Below are 17,203 nucleotides of genomic sequence, written 5' to 3'. Positions count from 1 at the left end.
GGGCAGATAATCCCATAACTTCAGGGTGCTTGCACCTTCCTCTGAAGCAGCAGATGCTGGCCACTGTTGGAGCCAGGATACCAGTCTAGATGAACCCCTAATCTGAGCCAGTCTGGCAATCCCCTGTTCCTAAATGTAAGGACAATCCCTCCTGTGGAGAACTTGATGCCTTTGTACAGCAGGTAGGATACAGCACATCAGGTGCTCAGAGCACGAGGCGTCCTTAGATCCATGTGCATCAGATCTTTTCAGGCCCCTGCAAGGGAGAGGCTTAGGTAGCATGGCTGCTGCGAGGGGCTCTGCTGAGAACCAAGTGGTGCATGGCTTGTTTGGATTGGCAGTGGTGCCAAGTTGCTGTCTGACTCTGCCTCCCCAGCTGACTTTGCTGCCATGGCTCACCGCAGCAGGGCGTCCCCTCCCCGAGGGCATGGCTCAGAGCTGCTTTGGCAACCTTGTGGGCACGTGGGGGACTGGCTGGCTCAGGGCAATGTGGAGCCTTTCACTTCCAGTTCATCCCCTGGAATCCAGCCCAGGGCAGTAATGGTGGCTCTCTGGTGCCCTGTCTGAATTGAGTTTGGGTCTCAGTCTAGTTCCTAGTGGACAAGTGTCTGTTGCACAACCAGCCATCACATGCACAACTGGGAGTCTCAGCAGAGAGGGCAAGGAATGACTGAGCTCCCTTCTGGCTCCTCAAGGGGTCCCTGCATGGTAGGGCTCAGGTGTGGGGGAAGTCTGCACTGTCAAGCTGGCACCTTTGCTTAGCACTAAATTCAGCCCTTCTCAAGATTATTGACTGCCAGGAAGCGCCTGATTGCAGGCTGCGTTGTTATAGCTGTGGTGTCTGCCTAGATCACTCGCACTCTGAGCTCTTAAGGACGGCCAGAATGGGTCAGACCAATGGTCCATCTAGCCAGTATCCTGTCGTCTCACAGTGGCCAGTTCCAGGTGCGTCAGAGGGAATGAACAGAATAGGACAATTTTGATTGATCCATACCCTGTTATCCACTCCCAGCTTCTGAGAGCTGCAGGTTTAGGGACACCCTGACCATCTTGGCTAACAGCCATTGATGGACCGATCCTCCATGAACTTATCTAATTCTGTTTTGAGCCCAGTTATACTTTTGGTCTTCACACCATCCCCTGGCAATGAGTTCCACAGGTTGACTGTGCATTGGGTGAAGAAATACTTCATTATATTTGTTTTAATCTCACTGCCTATTCATTTCATCGGGAGACCATAGTTCTTCTGTTATGTGAAGGAATAAACAACACTTTCCTCTTCACTTTCTCCACACCATCCATGATTTTATAGACCTCTATCATATCCCGCCCCCCCCCCAGTTATCTTTTTTCTAAGATGAACTGTCCCAGTCTTTTTAATTTCTCCTTGTATGGAGCTATTCCATTCCCTTATTCATTTTTGTTGCCCTTCTTTGTACCTTTTCCAATTCTAATACATCTTTTCTGAGATGGAGTGACCAGAACTGCAGGCAGTATTCCAGGTGTGGGTGTACCATTGCTTTGTATAGTGGCCTTATGATATTTTCTGTTTTATTACCTATCCCTTTCGTTATAGCTCCTAACATTCTGTTCTCTTGTTTGACTGCCGCTGCCTGTTGAGCAAATGTTTTCAGAGAACTACCCGCAATGACTCCGAGATCTCTTTCTTGAGTGGTAACAGCTAATTTAGACCCCATCATTTTATGTGTATAGTTGGGATTATGTTTTCCACTGTGCATTACTTGGTATTTATCAACATTGAATTTCATCTGCTATTTTGTTGCCCAGTCACCCAGTTTAGTGAAATCCCTTTGTAACTCTTCACAGTTAGCTTTGGACTAGCTTGAGTAATTTTATATTGTCTGCAAATTTTGCCACCTCACTGTTTACCCGCTTTTCCAGAGCATTTATGAATATGTTGAACAGCACAGGTCCCAGTACAGATCCTTGTGGGACATCGCTATTTACTTTGTTCCATTGTGAAAAGTAACCATTTATTCCTACCGTTTGTTTTCTGTCTTTTAACCAGTTACTGGTCCATGATAGGACCTTCCCTCTAACCCCATGACTGCTTAATTTGTTTAAGAGCCTTTGGTGAGGGACTTTGTCAAAGGCTTTCTGAAAGTCCAGGTACACTATATCCACTGGATCACCCCGTCCATATGTTTGTTGACCCCCTCAAAGAATTCTAATAGATTGGTGAGGCATGATTTCCCTTTACAAAAAGCGGTCTTCACTCTTCCCCAGACATCTTTTTGGGATGTATTATCAGAAGTAAGTAAGCAAGACACAAGAAGTAATTCTTCTGCTCTACTCCACACTTATTAGGCCTCAGCTGGAGTATTGTGTCCAGTTCTAGGTGCCACATTTCAGGAAAGATGTGGACAAATTGGAGAAAGTCCAGAGAAGAGCAACAAAAGTGATTAAAGGTCTAGAAAACATGGCCTATGAGGGAAAATTGAAAAAATTAGGTTTGTTTTAGTGTGAAGAAGAGAAGACTGAGAGGGGACATAATAGTCTTCAAGTACATAAAGTTTGTTACAAGGAGGAGGAAGGTAAATTGTTCTCCTAACCCTCTGAGGATAGGACAAGAAGCAATGGGTTTAAATTGCAGCAAGGACGATTTAGGTTGGACATTAGGAAAAACTTCCTAACTGTCAGGGTAGTTAAGCACTGGAATAAATTGTCTAGGGAGGTTGTGGAATCTCCGTCATTGGAGATTTTTAAGAGCAGCTTAGACAAACACCTGTCAGTGATGGTGTAGATAGTACTCAGTCCTGCCATGAGTGCAGGGAACTGGACTCGATCCCTCTTGAGGTCTGTTCCAGTCTTATGATTCTGTATAGTGTTCATCTGTGTGTCTGATAATTGTGTTCTTTACTATAGTTTCAGCCAATTTGCCTGGTACTGAAGTTATGCTTACTGGCTGTAGTTCCTGGGATTGCCCCTGGAGCATTTTGAAAAAATTGGCTTTACATGAGCTATCCTGCAGTCATCTGATGCAGAGGCTGATTTAAGCGAGAGGCTACATACCACAGGCAGTAGTTCTGCCATCAGATTTGAATTGCTTCAGAAGTCTTGAGTGAATCCCAACTGGTCCTGTGCATTTATTACTGATTAATGTATCAGTTTATTCCAAAACCTGCTTAATCTGCAACAGTTCTTCAGATTTGTCTCCTAAAAGGAATGGCTCAGGTGTGGGAATCTCACCCACATCCTCTGCGGTGAAGGCTGGTGCAAAGAATTCATTTCACTTGTGTACAACGGCCTTGTCTTCCTCGAGTGCTTCTTTAGCACCTGGACCGTCCAGTGGCCCCACTGACTGTTTGGCAGGCTTCCTGCTTTTGATGTACTTAAAAAAAATGTGCTGTTGATTTTTGTGTCTTTAGCTACTTGCCCTTCAAACCCTCTCCTGGCCTGCCTAACTACGCCTTTACACTTGACTTGCCAAAGTTTATGCTTCTTTCTATTTTCCTCCCTATTTTCCTCTTCTGAACCCTTGGTTCTTTATCTTCCTCACTTTTGAGATCAGCTGCGCAGGAACAGCCGTGTAACCTGGCTCATTTCCTCTGCACAGGGAGAGCATCTACCAGCAGCTGTCTCAAACATCCCCTGACAACACCAATAAAAACATCAGCCAGTACAGCATTGACCCTACCACTCGCTACCGCAACATCAACCTCCAAGCCATAAAGCCCAACCAGGTAACTCCTCCAGGCCACGCGGCGATCTTGCCCTGCCGGGGCTCCTTGTGGCGGGTGTCACAAGCACCAGCCCCAGGTCCTAAAGCCATTTCTCTCTCCCTGCCTGGTTTGTTACTTCCAGCAAGGGATAATTGCATCCACTTGACGCTGCCTTTGCATTCCTGGGAGCTGAGTACCGAGCGAGGTCTCTGCCCTGTTTTCGTAGGAGTGATGGGATAGTCCAAATTGTAACCGCCCACCCATACTGATTCCACCTGGCTGCTGCCCTTTGCCCCAGGGACGGGTGTACATCTGCACAGCTTGAGAGCCAGTGGGTAATACAGGAATGAACCGCAAATTCACGATGCAGCTGACTGTGCACAGGCTCAGTAAGCAAGCGAATGCAGCCAGCTCTGGGGAAGAGCCAGGGGTGAGCTGCACAGGTTGCTAGCCAGCTTGGTCTCAGAAGGAGAGAGGGCATGGCTGGGTACTCTGTCAGAGGGCCGCACGCTCCTTGTGTTCCCTCTCCTGGGGTTTTGGCTCTTAGGGTGAGTAGAGTTCTCGGGGTGTCTCTCTCTGCAGGTCCGTGACCTGTATGTAGTGGGGACGATTGAGATCGACCGTAAGAAGAGAGACAGTCGCAACAGCAGAGGCAAGTCTGGGGGCCCACCCTGGGTGTCCAGCTGCACGGATCCCCCCGCAGACCTGCCTTCCACCCTGTGCATGTGCCACCCTCCTCACCCTGTAGAAGCAGCGGCTGGTGGAAGCTTCCCCCCCTCACCCAGCATCATTGCTGGGTGCCTGCCTGATTTTGCTCCCATCAGAGCCCCTTTCTCTCTGGCTTTGCACCCCTCTCGCTACCTTCCCAGTGCCTTTTCTCCATGTGCCCGCTTACACCTAAGCAGTGTGCGTTTGGCTGAGAGCAGTGGAGCTCGGTGCCCTTGGGGTGGGACCCTCTGGCTCCTCTTTTAGATCCTCTCCCATCTTCTCCTCCCCAGGGCTCTTCCTCCTGCCCCACTTCCGCTCACCCCAGGAGCGTCCCAGGAGCCTTCGGGGGCCAGAGTGTCCGAGTGCTGCAGAGGGGTGGGGAGTTGGGCCTGGGGATTGTGGCTCCCTCCCTGGAGGGGGCATGAGCAGTTCTTCCCTCGGTTTTTGGAAGGTGGTCTTGGGAGCCACTTGTTCCCTGATGGCTGGCATGTCACCATGGGAACCTGTCCTAGGCTGGGCTGGCAGGCTGCGTCTGGAGGTGCTGTCACCTTAGAGGCAGCTAACAGGAGACATGGTCTCCCCGTCTTCTCCGTGAGCCGCATGCTGTTGCTCCCATGGTCTGCAGCCCAAGGAAGCGACCCACCTGCTGGACAGAAATGTGGCTGCCCAGAGGCCCAGGCCGGGCCTGCCCCCTGTACCCGAAGGCCCTCGATGGAGATGATTGTAGGTTTCCCAGTACTGATCCCCTGGCTGCTCCCTTTTACAGCCGTGCCCCTGCAGTCCCAAACTGGTCCCTGCATCCAGCCTCATGCCTTGTGCTCTCTCCTCTAGACGTCGGCAGGGCCTACGAGGAGCTCCTGAGCTGGTGCCAGACCCACACGGCGGGTTACCGCGGTGTCATGGTGACGGATTTCACGCACTCCTGGAAAAGCGGCCTGGCCCTGTGCGCCCTCATCCACCGCTTCCGGCCCAACCTCCTGTAAGTCTCCACCCTGCCCCAATGGCTTGGGGACAGGAGGACAACCCCGGCTGGGCTGCCGTAAAAGACTTGGCCCCAGGCTGGGAATGTGTGTTTGCCCCGGCGGTGCAGGCAGGGTGACTGCTGCTGGGAATTCCTAGGTGCTGGTTTGCAGGGGAGTGATCTGTGTTTCGTGGTGACTGGATGGTGCCTCCTACTACCCCACCCTGCACCCCCAAGGCTCTAGTTCCCCCCAACCTGACCTTTGCTCCCCCACCTTTGCTGAATGTTGCAGTATTTGATCCAATGGATGATCCCCCGTGTGCTGCCCAGTGCTGAGGGGTGCTTCTTCCACGGAGGCTGCTTCCTGCATCGCCAGCGTGGGGGGCATGGGGCAGGCATGCAGCTGCCTGACTCATGTGCTTAGTTTCGTCCTTCACTGGACGAGGAGGGGAGATCTAAGCCGGGTTAGCCAGGTGCTCATGCTCCTGAGCAGAGTCTGATGCAACAGCACCAGCTTTCCTGTCCCCTAAGCCTGATGCCCTTTTTCTGTCCCTAGAGATTTCAACTCCCTGGACCAGCACAGTCCCATCAAGAACAACCAGATGGCCTTGGACATAGCCGAGCAGGAGCTAGGCATCCCGCCGGTCCTCTCCAGCACCGAAATGGCTGCTGGGGCAGAGCCCAACCAGCTCGGACTCATCACCTACCTGAGCCAATTCTATGAAGCCTTCAAGCCTTCTGCAGGTGAGGACCCTCCGGGGCAGGGCTGGATCTCGGGAGGTATCAGCTCCCAGCCCTGCATTTGCTCTCCCTCAGCCATGGTTTGGATAGTCAGGGTGGGAAGGACTGGGGGACGCCAGGTCAGACTCTGGAGTTGGCTGCTGAGCAGTTCCCTTTGCAGGGGACTCTCTGGTTTAAAATGGACAGTGGGGATCATGGAGTTAGTTTTCCCCATCTCGATTTGAGTTTCACCCCTACCCCGATGACTTATGTGACCTGTGGGGCAGGCTGTGCACCCTGCCCTACGCAGATAAGGAGGAGCCATTGGGGACTGGGTGGAGGGGTCCTTCTGCCTTGCTCTGGCAACCTAGTCCAGGCCCTGTGAGGTGCAAGTCTCTTGTGGCTGGAGCGGGCTGTGAGCCAGCCAGGCACGTCCCGGTATCCTGCAGATTTAGCTCCCTGGGGCAGGTGTGCCTGCCATCCTCAGGAGTTAGAGCCGGATTTGAGCCCTGGTCTCCCATGTGCTGGCAGGGAGCCCAGCTGTCAAACACAGAACACGCAGCTCCCACATCTGGATGCTGAAATTCACAACCCTAGGGAGGCCTGAAGGTTGCCCCACTCCTCTGCTGGCTGGAGGGATTGCGGCTGAGATGGCACATGCTCCCTTTCCACAGCATCCTGCCGAGGAATGCAGCTGGCCTGTGCACTAGCTGCCAGGCTGGGCCTGGACCCCGTCACGAGCCTGTTTTCTCTCCCTTGCAGAACCAGAGGAGAGAACGAGGAAGCTGCTGGCTCCTCCCGGCACCCGGGGAGCTGTCCTGTTCCTCAGCAAGCTCCAGAAGACTCTGAGTCTAACTCGCAAGCGCAACCAGGTAAATGGTCTGAGTGTCTCCCACTGTGCAACGGGTGCTGGGAGCCAGGAATGTGCCCTGTCTATGGCCCAGGTGCTCATGAGGACCTGGACAACGTGTCTGGCACCCTGAGCCAACCCGCTCCCTGGTAACACAAATGCCTGCTGCTGGCTCTGGTGAGCTGGCGCCGTTCCCTCCCTGAGCTGCTCTGGGTGTGCTGGCAGACCCTACTGGTGTGCAGGGAGCGGAGGAATGTACGCGGCTCTACCATAGGCCCAGACCGTCCTGCTGCCGCAGCTTCTCGCTCAGGGAGCCCTGTCTGTGATTTCAGGACAGTGCCCAGAAGGATGCTGAGACCAAGAGGACGAGGAGAGAAGCAGGGGTGAGTTTCCCTGTTCTCTTAAGTATATGTGGCCTGGGCCAGTTTAGGAGCTAGGACACGGGGGATGTCTGCAGGACCTGGGCCCCTGGCCTTGTCACGCTGTTAGGGCAGCAGGCTGCGTCTCAGGGAAGGGAACACTTTGTGTTGCTCAGCAGCGACCTCTCTGGTTGCCTTGAGTGATGGGAACCAGTGCTGGAGGGAATTTTATTATGGAGAGAGTGGAGAGGGTGATGGGGGGTGCCATGGGAGCCTTGCCCCGTGTCCAAGCACTGGCCCGTGATCTGACATCTAGACACTGAAATCTGCGTCCGTTAATCTCTTCGCCCTCTCTGGAGCCATTGTCCCATATTCCAGAAGGGCACGTGGATGTCTGTTGCAGTGTGTGGGTGAGCATGAGGCTCTGAGGCCCGTGGCTGTGCAAGGAACACGTGTGCAATGTGGAGACCACAAGCCCCTTCTGGCCCAAGGCCACGCATGTATGGGTGCGGGCTCCTGTAACAGTCACTGCAGAAGCTGCTGGCCTGCTCGCTGGCCACAGTCATGTGTTTCGATTTCCCCTGTTGGGTTGCTGTATAGCTGGAATCAGGGGTGGAAGGCGACATGTTCATCGCTGACCTTGGCTGGGGGACTAATCACCAGGAGCAACCTCAACCCACGGGAGTCAACCCTTCCAATTCCATGATGGGCAGGCGGCAGGTTAGTCTCTGCTTCCCGGGAACCGTCTCTATCACACCAGCCGGGGTGGCTGGGCGGCCGGCCAGACGTCTCCTGCGTTTGCTGTGACGGGGCGGGGGCCTTGTGAGGGAAATCTCAGCTCAGTTTAAAGAGCTCCCAGGGTGGGTATTGAGGCAAGGACCCATCTCCCTGTGCCACCGGTTTAAATCCAGGCCAGACTGGTGGTGGTTGGAGTATTTAGAGGAGCGGAGCCTAGTGGCTTTAGCATTGCTGTGTGCGAGGGGACATCTACGCTGAAGATGTGAATTCCAGGTCGAGGAGATGTACCCGCTCCAGCTGTGGTCGAGCTCGCATGCTATAAATAGAGTACAGGTGCATACGCAGCAGGAGAGGCTGGCCGCATGAGGCTGTGCCGAGAGGCTCAGAGGGGAACGTACCTGGGGAGGGGGAGCCTGTTGGCCCAGCGGGGCTATGTTCTAGTATTAGCGCTAGCCTGAGTATGTCTCCTCGAGCTGGAATTTACACCTGCCGCCCCAGTGCCGATGGACCCTTAGTGCTAGGCCCTGGGGACTATACTAGGTAGGGTTGGGGGGATGGGGCTGTGCAAAGCAATGCTTGTAGGGACCCCTCTAAGCTCCTCCCCATCAGTGACTAGTCATTTCCATCCCCCGGCCTGTGTTCCTAGGCCGGGTTCTGCTATCCCCACTCGGGAGCTATCACAACCCCCCTCGAGGTTCTGGCAAGCAGGGGCTGGAGCCCGACTCCAAGCTCAAGAACAGGGAGCACAGCACAGTTAGGGCCTCGCGGGTGGCTGGCAGTCGGGTGGGCCAATCAGGGTTACGCGTGAGTATTGCAGGGCAGCTGTGTAGGTGGCCCGGCCCCAAGGCTGTCTGGCTTCCTCCGCAGAGCTCGCTCGCCTCCCCCACGGAGAGCAGCGACGCCTGTTACTTCTGCGGCAAGCGGGTGTACATCCTGGAGCGGGTCAGCGCCGAGGGGCACTTCTTCCACCGAGGCTGCTTCCAGTGTCATCAATGTGGAACCACACTGCGTCTGGGAGACTTCGCCTTGGACGAGGATGACGGTGGGTCCCAGGAACGGGGCTGGGTTCAGAGAGAAGCCCTGAGAAACTACAGGCCAGGGGCAGTCTGGGCTTTGTAATCCAGCCAGGCAGCTCCCAGAGCTGCCTCGTATCAGGCCCTGCCAGTCTTGAGTCGGCCGAGTCCACTGATCCCAACGGAAAGGCTCCTCATCTGAGCTCCATGCGGCTGAGTACGTGAGAGCCACAAACTAAGGCCCTTTGTGCTCTGCGCAAGGGTCTGTGCCAGTGTCTTGACTGGGATTTCCCACCCTCTCTCCATTGTGTGCCCTGTGCCAGCCGGCTGCTGGGATGTAGGTAGGGTTATTTTTGAGACGGGCAGGGTCATAGAAACAGTAGATTGTTATTCAGTGCCCTGTTTGCCTGGATTTTTCTCTTTATCTCTTTCAACACCCTCCCATTCAAATGGAGAGGTCTAGCTCTGTGTGTGTGTGTGTGTGCGGGTGCGTGCGTGCGTGCGCACTGACCAGGAGCCAGCCCCCACCCTCCACACTGTTGTGATGCAGCAGTGAAGGATGCTCACAACCCCCACAGGCGGAGCTGTATTCATGGGAGGCAGAGGAGGGAAGGTGTTGTTTTTAAATAAAACGATACCTCTTCCCTCTAATTTGCTGCCTACTTTAAAATTCCAGGGAATAGGTCTAGTACTCACTGAGTTTTATAAACTCACTAAATTATTCATCATGGCAGAGCACCAGCAGTTCCATGTAGGATATTCTGTATGGCACCTCCTCTAATGCAAAATGCCCTAATGCATCAGAGCAAAAATACCCGTGACTGGCAGTGATCAGCTGTAGGGAGGAAGGTCTGAGTTAAAGACCCGGGTAGCGACCAGTAAGAAATGCAGGACTTCAGTCTCCCGGTTCCATTAAGTTTACAACCTGCTTTAAAGGAACAGTGTCAACTTAAAATCATGTGATTAACCAACGTTAATCTTCACCCACATTACTGAGAAGAGAACTGTAAAATCCAGTCTGCCCAGAGCCGGTGCAACCACTTAGGCAAACGAGGCGGCTGCCTAGGGCGCCTAAAAGCCCGCTCAGGCGAGGAGGTGGAGTGGAGGTGAACTGGGGCAGAGGGGACTACGGAGGGGGGGGCATGGGGAGGGCCACCCGCAGTAACGGTGGGGGAGGCGCACAGGGGAACTGCTCCCCGCCCCAGATCACCTCTGCTCTGCCTCCTCCGCTGAGCACACAGCCCCTGCTCTAAGTCTCCTCCAATCCGTGCCGCAAGCCTGGGAGGGGAGGAGAATTAGAGCAACACTGGTGTGCTCAGTGGAGGAGGCGGAGCTGAGGTGAGCTGGGGCAGGCTACTCAGGCGGGGTTAGCTGCTGCGGGGGGGTGGGTGGGGTGCGTCTCCCCAGGCGGGGTTGGCTGCTGCGGAGGGGTGGGTGGGGTGCGTCTCCCCAGGCGGGGTTGGCTGCTGCGGGGGGGGGGGTGGGGTGCGTCTCCCCAGGCGGGGTTGGCTGCTGCGGGGGGGTGGGTGGGGTGCGTCTCCCCAGGCGGGGTTGGCTGCTGCGGGGGGGTGGGTGGGGTGCGTCTCCCCAGGCGGGGTTGGCTGCTGCGGGGGGGCGGGTGGGGTGCGTCTCCCCAGGCGGGGTTGGCTGCTGCGGGGGGCGGGTGGGGTGCGTCTCCCAGGCGGGGTTGGCTGCTGCGGGGGGGCGGGTGGGGTGCGTCTCCCCAGGCGGGGTTGGCTGCTGCGGGGGGGCGGGTGGGGTGCGTCTCCCCAGGCGGGGTTGGCTGCTGCGGAGGGGCGGGTGGGGGTGCGTCTCCCCAGGCGGGGTTGGCTGCTGCGGAGGGGCGGGTGGGGTGCGTCTCCCCAGGCGGGGTTGGCTGCTGCGGAGGGGCGGGTGGGGTGCGTCCCCCCAGGCGGGGTTGGCTGCTGCGGAGGGGCGGGTGGGGTGCGTCCCCCCAGGCGGGGTTGGCTGCTGCGGAGGGGCGGGTGGGGTGCGTCCCCCCAGGCGGGGTTGGCTGCTGCGGAGGGGCGGGTGGGGTGCGTCCCCCCAGGCGGGGTTGGCTGCTGCGGAGGGGCGGGTGGGGTGTCTCCCCCCAGGCGGGGTTGGCTGCTGCGGAGGGGCGGGTGGGGTGTCTCCCCCCAGGCGGGGTTGGCTGCTGCGGAGGGGCGGGTGGGGTGCGTCTCCCCAGGCGGGGTTGGCTGCTGCGGAGGGGCGGGTGGGGTGCGTCTCCCCAGGCGGGGTTGGCTGCTGCGGAGGGGCGGGTGGGGTGCGTCTCCCCAGGCGGGGTTGGCTGCTGCGGAGGGGCGGGTGGGGTGCGTCTCCCCAGGCGGGGTTGGCTGCTGCGGAGGGGCGGGTGGGGTGCGTCTCCCCAGGCGGGGTTGGCTGCTGCGGAGGGGCGGGTGGGGTGCGTCTCCCCAGGCGGGGTTGGCTGCCGCAGAGCAGGGGGTCCCCGGCTGGGGTTAGCTTCCGTGTGGGGGGGAGTCTCCACGGGCGGGGTTAGTGCTGTGGAGGGGAGCTCCACGGGCGGGGTTAGTTGCAGAGGGGGGTAGCTGCTGCGGAGGGGCTCCCTGGGCGGGGGGCGACGGGCTCCCCGGGAGGGGGGCTGGGTTAGCTGCCTTGGGGGGGGGCATCCTCTGGTTGGGGAGAGCGGGGGGGCGTGGTTAGCTGGGTGTGGAGGTGGCACAAGGTGGAAGTTTTGCCTAGGGCGCGAAACTTCCTTGCACCGGCCCTGAGTCTACCTGTCACTATTCCTCCTGTTTGCTTTCCTCTTGGCATTTCTTCCAGCCTGGCCAAGGAAAACCAGCCAATGTCAGTTTCCTTTTTGGTTTAGGGTAGGTCTGTATTAAACAAAAGGGGTGTGCTTTAATTTGGGCTAAAATAGCAGTGAAGACGCAGCAGCTTGGCTGCTCACTCGGGTTAGCAGCTCAGGGTAAAGCCCATAGGGCCGCCTGGCATTGGACTCAAGCTGCGTAGACAAACCATTCGTCAGTTTCCTCCCCAGGTTTTTAGCCCTGGGGGACGTTTGCTTAAAAACCACTGTTTTCAGTAGACAATAGTTTAAGAACCAGCCACATGGGAACATTTCTGCTGGCTGTAGGGTTTGTAAAAGCTGCTTTTGTGTGTTTAATGTTACTGTTGGGATAATCAGAATCGCTGAAAGGACACATTGTTTTCTTCCCTAAAGATTGAGACAGTAACAAAGATAGAGGAATACAGCAGAGCTGATGCAGTGTAGGAGGGGAGCTGCTGTAAGCAGATGAACCCCGATTAGAAAAGCTGTGTGACTGATGCATAATATTTATATATTTAATCCATTTCAACCCATTTTTGCCACCTTCGCTCAGGTTCTTCTGTTAATCTAATACAGGCAGGAGGTTGCTCCATTTCCCTTAATTCTTTTATTCTGATCCACTCCAGGAAGAGTTATTACTGCAACCTAGATCTGGACCCTACCCTACCCTTACCCCTCAGCTTTGATTATTTCTTATTTGCATGGCCGTAGTGCCCAGGAGCAGTCATGCCTCGTTGTGCTAGGGGCTGTATAAACACAGAGCAGAGAGACAGATTGTAAGCTCCTTGGGGCAGGGGCTCAGTATAAGACAAGACAGGGACATCAGACGGGGGAGTACAAGGGAACAATGAGACGCTGTTGGCCATTGTGGACGGCGATGGTATCTGACCACTAAGTCGGCCCGTTGAAATCAGTGTTGCTGCTACCTGTGGTAAAGGCGAGGGAGGGTATTGGAGGAATCTGATCCATAGTGATGAGAGCGTGGGACTGAATATGAGTTGGCAGCATCCCCACGAGTCCTTCTATGACGCTGTCTGGTTTCCCTCCCCAGGACACTTCTACTGCATGCTGCACTATTCCAGCCCCTGCAGCGTGGAGGTACCGGACAGTGTGTCCCACGCCGCACCACAGGAGGTAGGTGGAGATGTGTCCAGCACTGGCCAGCTGGGCCTGTTCGTGCAGATTTAGCCCTGTCCAGTAGCAAAGCAGTAAATGGACTCTGGGCTGATCTGGTAACCAGCTAGCAAATGTAGTTCCCCATGGCTGCTTCCCAGCTGCAGTTCTAACCCTCTGCATTTGGCCCCTGCTAGGATCCCTCCAAGGGCACCCGATTCTGCTCTCCCTCCGACGCCAGTAGCCTGGGCTTGGCCACTGGGGCGGCGAAGCTGAGAGTGGATTCTGATGGGCAGGGCCCGCCTGGGAGCCCGTCCTCCTTCCCGAAACAGCTGGCAGCGGCTCAGCCGTCAGAGCCGTGGGAGGGAGCTGGGGAGGGTGCCGTTCCAGCCAGAGAGGACAGAGGCTCTGGCACGGCAGACATGCAGCAACCTGCAGCTCAGCCCCGCACTGTGCTGGAGGAGAACGTGGGAAGGCCCATCTCCTCCTATGTGGCAGGCAGGGCCCAGCCTCAGGAGCCTGGTGCTGGCCTAGGATATCGGGCCAACGGCTGGTCTCAGCAGGAGGAACAGAGTCTCCGGGAACGCGGTCACTTGGGCACAGCGCTGCGGCAACCCAGCCCAGAGCCTCGGCCTCCAGAAAAGGGGCCCACAGTCCCCGACTTCAGGCAGGCCGAGGAGGAGGGGGAAGACACCAGGAAGAGGAAGAAAATTCAGCTGTCGCCCTTGGAAAAGCTCAAGCTGTCCACGCTCAGCCTGGACTCTGAGACAGAGAGCCAGGGAGGTTCTGGGAAGCACCAGACAGGCTGGGAGCCGTTCCGAAGCGCCGCCTCGGCGAAGGGCCAGGGTGCTCTGGAGAGAGGGCAGGTCTCCTGGGTCGAGCCTGGATTCAGCAAGGAGGCCGAAGGTAATTGCAGTCTCTGAGTCTCTGGTGCAGCTGAGTGCTCAGTTACCTAGCCAGGCTGTGAACTCCCCTCCTGCCTTTCCTCCAGCACCATGTATTTAGATGCTTTCTCCCTCCCCCCCAAAGCACCCGTGGGTGCCCCCGTGACTTACAGGGCAGAAAGCTGCCGTGGTGGTGGCTGATCTCCCTGTGCCTGCAACAATACTGCCCAAGGCTGTAACTGAGGCCCAGGAATTTTGGTGGTCCCAGAGTGGACTGTGAAGGCTTCTTCCCCTGCTGCCACTGTCCAAGCTGCTGTGTGAGACGAGGGATGTGGGTCACAACCCAGTTCATAGTGGACAGGTGCCCAGCTCACAAAACCCACCATCACGCTTTGGTTCCAGCTGGCTCCCCAGCCAGCAGACCCGGGCCCTGAATGAGCCATGGAGAAGCCTGGCCAAATGAGACCGAACGTGCTGTTCCCATTGCCAGCCAGTTCCCTCCCTCTGAGCCCTGGAGCTCTGGATATCTCATAGCTGGGTCCACCAGAGATTTACAGCTGTGAAGGCGAGTTGTACCACTGATTGCCAGAGGACCTGCCCAGGGCTAGTCCTAAATCAACTGCTCTTCTCTGCACAGACGTAGAGGAGACTGACAGTGATGACGAAGAGGAGGAGAAAGATGAGGAGAGCCAAGACCTTGGGTACTTAACAGAGAACGTGAGTGTGATGAGTCTGAAGTCCACAGAGGTGTTAATGCAACAGACTAATACTAATGTAGCTACGTGGGTGTGACTGTGGGGCTAAGAGGACTTGCACAGGGGCCCTGTCTACACCCCAAGGTTTAGCTTGCAGTAAATGGGTCCCAGATTCTCTCTCGCCCTCCTGCGTTGATCACTTTTCATTCTGCCCTAAACTTCACCTGGTCTAACTAGATTGTAGGCTCCCTGGGGCAGAACCCTGCCTCATGCTCATTAGTAAAGGGCTGGCCAGTGGGTGGTGCTTCAGGACAATAAAGAATAATCAAGGCTTATTCAATCAGCCCCAGGCCAAGGCCAACCCTAGTTTCTCAGGGCGTTGTGACTGCTCTGTTGAGCCCTATGAGAGGCATGCCCCCTTCTGACCCTGCCTCTTGTGCTGTGCTTCCAGCGTCTCCTAAGTTTGGGCGAAAAGGAAAAATATCCCACCTGGAAGAGAACATTGACCCGCCGCGCCAAAGAGGAAGAGATGAAGAGGTTCTGCAAAGCCCAGGTAATGCCCATTCCCTGGTGCTGGGGGTGGGGCCTGGGGCTCTACCCACCGCCTGTCCTAGTAAGGAATAGCAGGGGTGGGAGAATCTCCAAGAGTCACTGCAGCCAGTGGGCTGGGAAAGCTCTCAATAGGCTAGTTCAGCGCTTCCTCAATGCCAGCCCATCATACTCTTAGGGATTTTCTCAGTCTGGTCTTCTGTTGCTGTCTACTCCAGTGGCTAGAGCCAGGAACGTAGACATGGCTGCATGAGAACAGACCAATGGTTCATTGATCTAGTCCCGGTGAGTAACGCTGGATGTTTCAGGGGGAGATGAACAACTCACCATCCCCACTGATAGTGTATGCAGTTGTGCATCATCTGTTTACCACGTTGGGTTAACTCCTGAAGTGTCTCGCGAACATTCCTCCCCCCACCATTATTCACTCACTCTCTTGGGCATTGATTTGGAGAATGGACTGGAGAGGATGCTTATAAAATTTGCAGATGATACCACACTGGGAGGGGTTGCAAGCACTTTAGAGGCCAGGATTAGAATTCAAAACGACCTTGACAAATTGGAGAAATGGTCTGAAATCAACAAGACAAAGACAAGTGCAAAGTACTTCATTTGGGAAGGAAAAATCAATGCACCGGGGTTTAGGAAAGATGTGGACAAATTGGAAAGAGTCCAGAGGAGAGCAACAAAAATGCTCAAAGGCTTAGAAAACCTGACCTGTGAGGGAAGGTTAAAAAAATTGGCATGTTTAGTCATGCAGAGGGATCTGATAATAGTCTTCAGAGATGCTAAGGGCGGTTATGAGGAGGACGGTGATCAATTGTTCTCCATGACCACTGAAGGTAAGACAGGAAGTAATGGGCTTCATCTGCAGCAAGGGAGATTTAGGTTGGATATTAGGAAAAACTTTCTAACTATCAGGATAGTTACACTCTGGAACAGGCTTCCAAGGCGGGTTGTGGAATCCCCATCGTTGGTGGTTTTTAAGAACAGGTTGGACAAACCCCTGTCAGGGATGCTCTAGGTTTACGTGTTCCTGCCTCAGCGCAGGGGGCTGGACTCAATGACGCCTCGTGATCCCTTCCAGCCCTGCATTTCTATGATTCTATGACAGGGCTTTTGGGCTCTGTTCCCAGCTCTCTGGCTGACTTGCTGTGATCCTGGACAAATCCCTGCACTCTGTGCCTTGGCCAGCCGCAGTTTACAGACAGGGAAAGTTAACGCCTGCCTCCCAGGGGTGCTGAGCTTAGGCGATGATAGTGCGTGGATTAAAGGTGCCGTACAAGGGTGACATTATTATTAGTTCCTGAGAATTGGTCCTTGGCATCCTGTCCCCCTTGCCAGCAGCTGGAGAGGCCATAATTTGACCCTTCCCCGGAGGTTAGAGATGCTAGGAAAGGAAGACAAAGTATCCAAGTGACCTTTCTCTGGTGCATTCCAGTCCATCCAGAGGCGTCTGGAGGAGATTGAGGTGACGTTCCGGAAGCTGGAGGAGAAGGGGATACAGCTGGAGAGGTCACTGCGGGGCGAAGGAGGTAGGAGGAATCCCAATGTACCAGTGCCTGCAGACAGGCACCACTAGGATGTACTGTCTCAGTGTCCCACAGGGACAGGTATCATCACCCTAACTCCCATTCACCAGCCCTTGTCTCCGGGTCAGTGACATCTCTGGGGCACCTTTATGTCCTACCCACACAGTCTCCCCTCTTCCCGCCCCTTAGGGACCCAGTCTGAGCTGAAGACTCAGTGGATGAACAAGTTACTCTCTCTGGTGCAGAAGAAGAACAGCCTGGTTTCCGAGGAGTCGGACCTCATGATTGAGTAAGACGCGGTTGTGTGTGTATAGCGGTGTGGGGAGGTGCACTGGGATTCATGATATCAGTGCTCCTTCAATAGCCCCACCTGTGCTCTGCCCCTCACCTGCCTCAGCCAGGACTGTCTCTAACTGTCCCAGCAGCTGTCCTTTTAAACAAAACTGAAGAGAAATTCTTCCTCCTCCACTAAAATTCAGTAGCCTGCAATGCGGCTGTCCCACACCAGTGGCATGGTCTGATGCCCCCACAGTGGGAGTGAGAGCAGCTCTATTCACTAGAAAGGCCAGGGCTGCTCCTTGCCGGGGGATTGCCAGATTCGAGACTG

At 55.5% G+C, this 17,203-nt stretch overlaps 1 protein-coding gene across 2 annotated transcripts in view; it reads left to right on the top strand.

Moving 5' to 3' along the window:
* MICAL1 (microtubule associated monooxygenase, calponin and LIM domain containing 1) overlaps nt 1-17,203 on the top strand; it is a 42,658-nt gene that overhangs the window by 23,088 nt on the left and 2,367 nt on the right. For both annotated transcript variants that reach the window (XM_030561281.1, XM_030561282.1), the window contains exons 10-23: nt 3,578-3,704; nt 4,266-4,335; nt 5,223-5,370; nt 5,909-6,096; nt 6,835-6,944; nt 7,255-7,305; nt 7,882-8,001; nt 8,887-9,061; nt 12,875-12,957; nt 13,134-13,842; nt 14,458-14,537; nt 14,967-15,068; nt 16,506-16,599; nt 16,786-16,885. In XM_030561281.1, the coding sequence (XP_030417141.1) occupies nt 3,578-3,704; nt 4,266-4,335; nt 5,223-5,370; nt 5,909-6,096; nt 6,835-6,944; nt 7,255-7,305; nt 7,882-8,001; nt 8,887-9,061; nt 12,875-12,957; nt 13,134-13,842; nt 14,458-14,537; nt 14,967-15,068; nt 16,506-16,599; nt 16,786-16,885 (2,157 nt within the window). The remainder of the gene's footprint in view (nt 1-3,577; nt 3,705-4,265; nt 4,336-5,222; nt 5,371-5,908; nt 6,097-6,834; nt 6,945-7,254; nt 7,306-7,881; nt 8,002-8,886; nt 9,062-12,874; nt 12,958-13,133; nt 13,843-14,457; nt 14,538-14,966; nt 15,069-16,505; nt 16,600-16,785; nt 16,886-17,203) is intronic.

This window comes from Gopherus evgoodei, chromosome 4, assembly GCF_007399415.2.
Source record: "Gopherus evgoodei ecotype Sinaloan lineage chromosome 4, rGopEvg1_v1.p, whole genome shotgun sequence".
NCBI lineage: Eukaryota > Metazoa > Chordata > Testudines > Testudinidae > Gopherus > Gopherus evgoodei.
The sequence above is the reverse complement of the archived record's forward strand: the minus strand, read 5'-3'. Positions and strand labels throughout refer to the sequence as shown.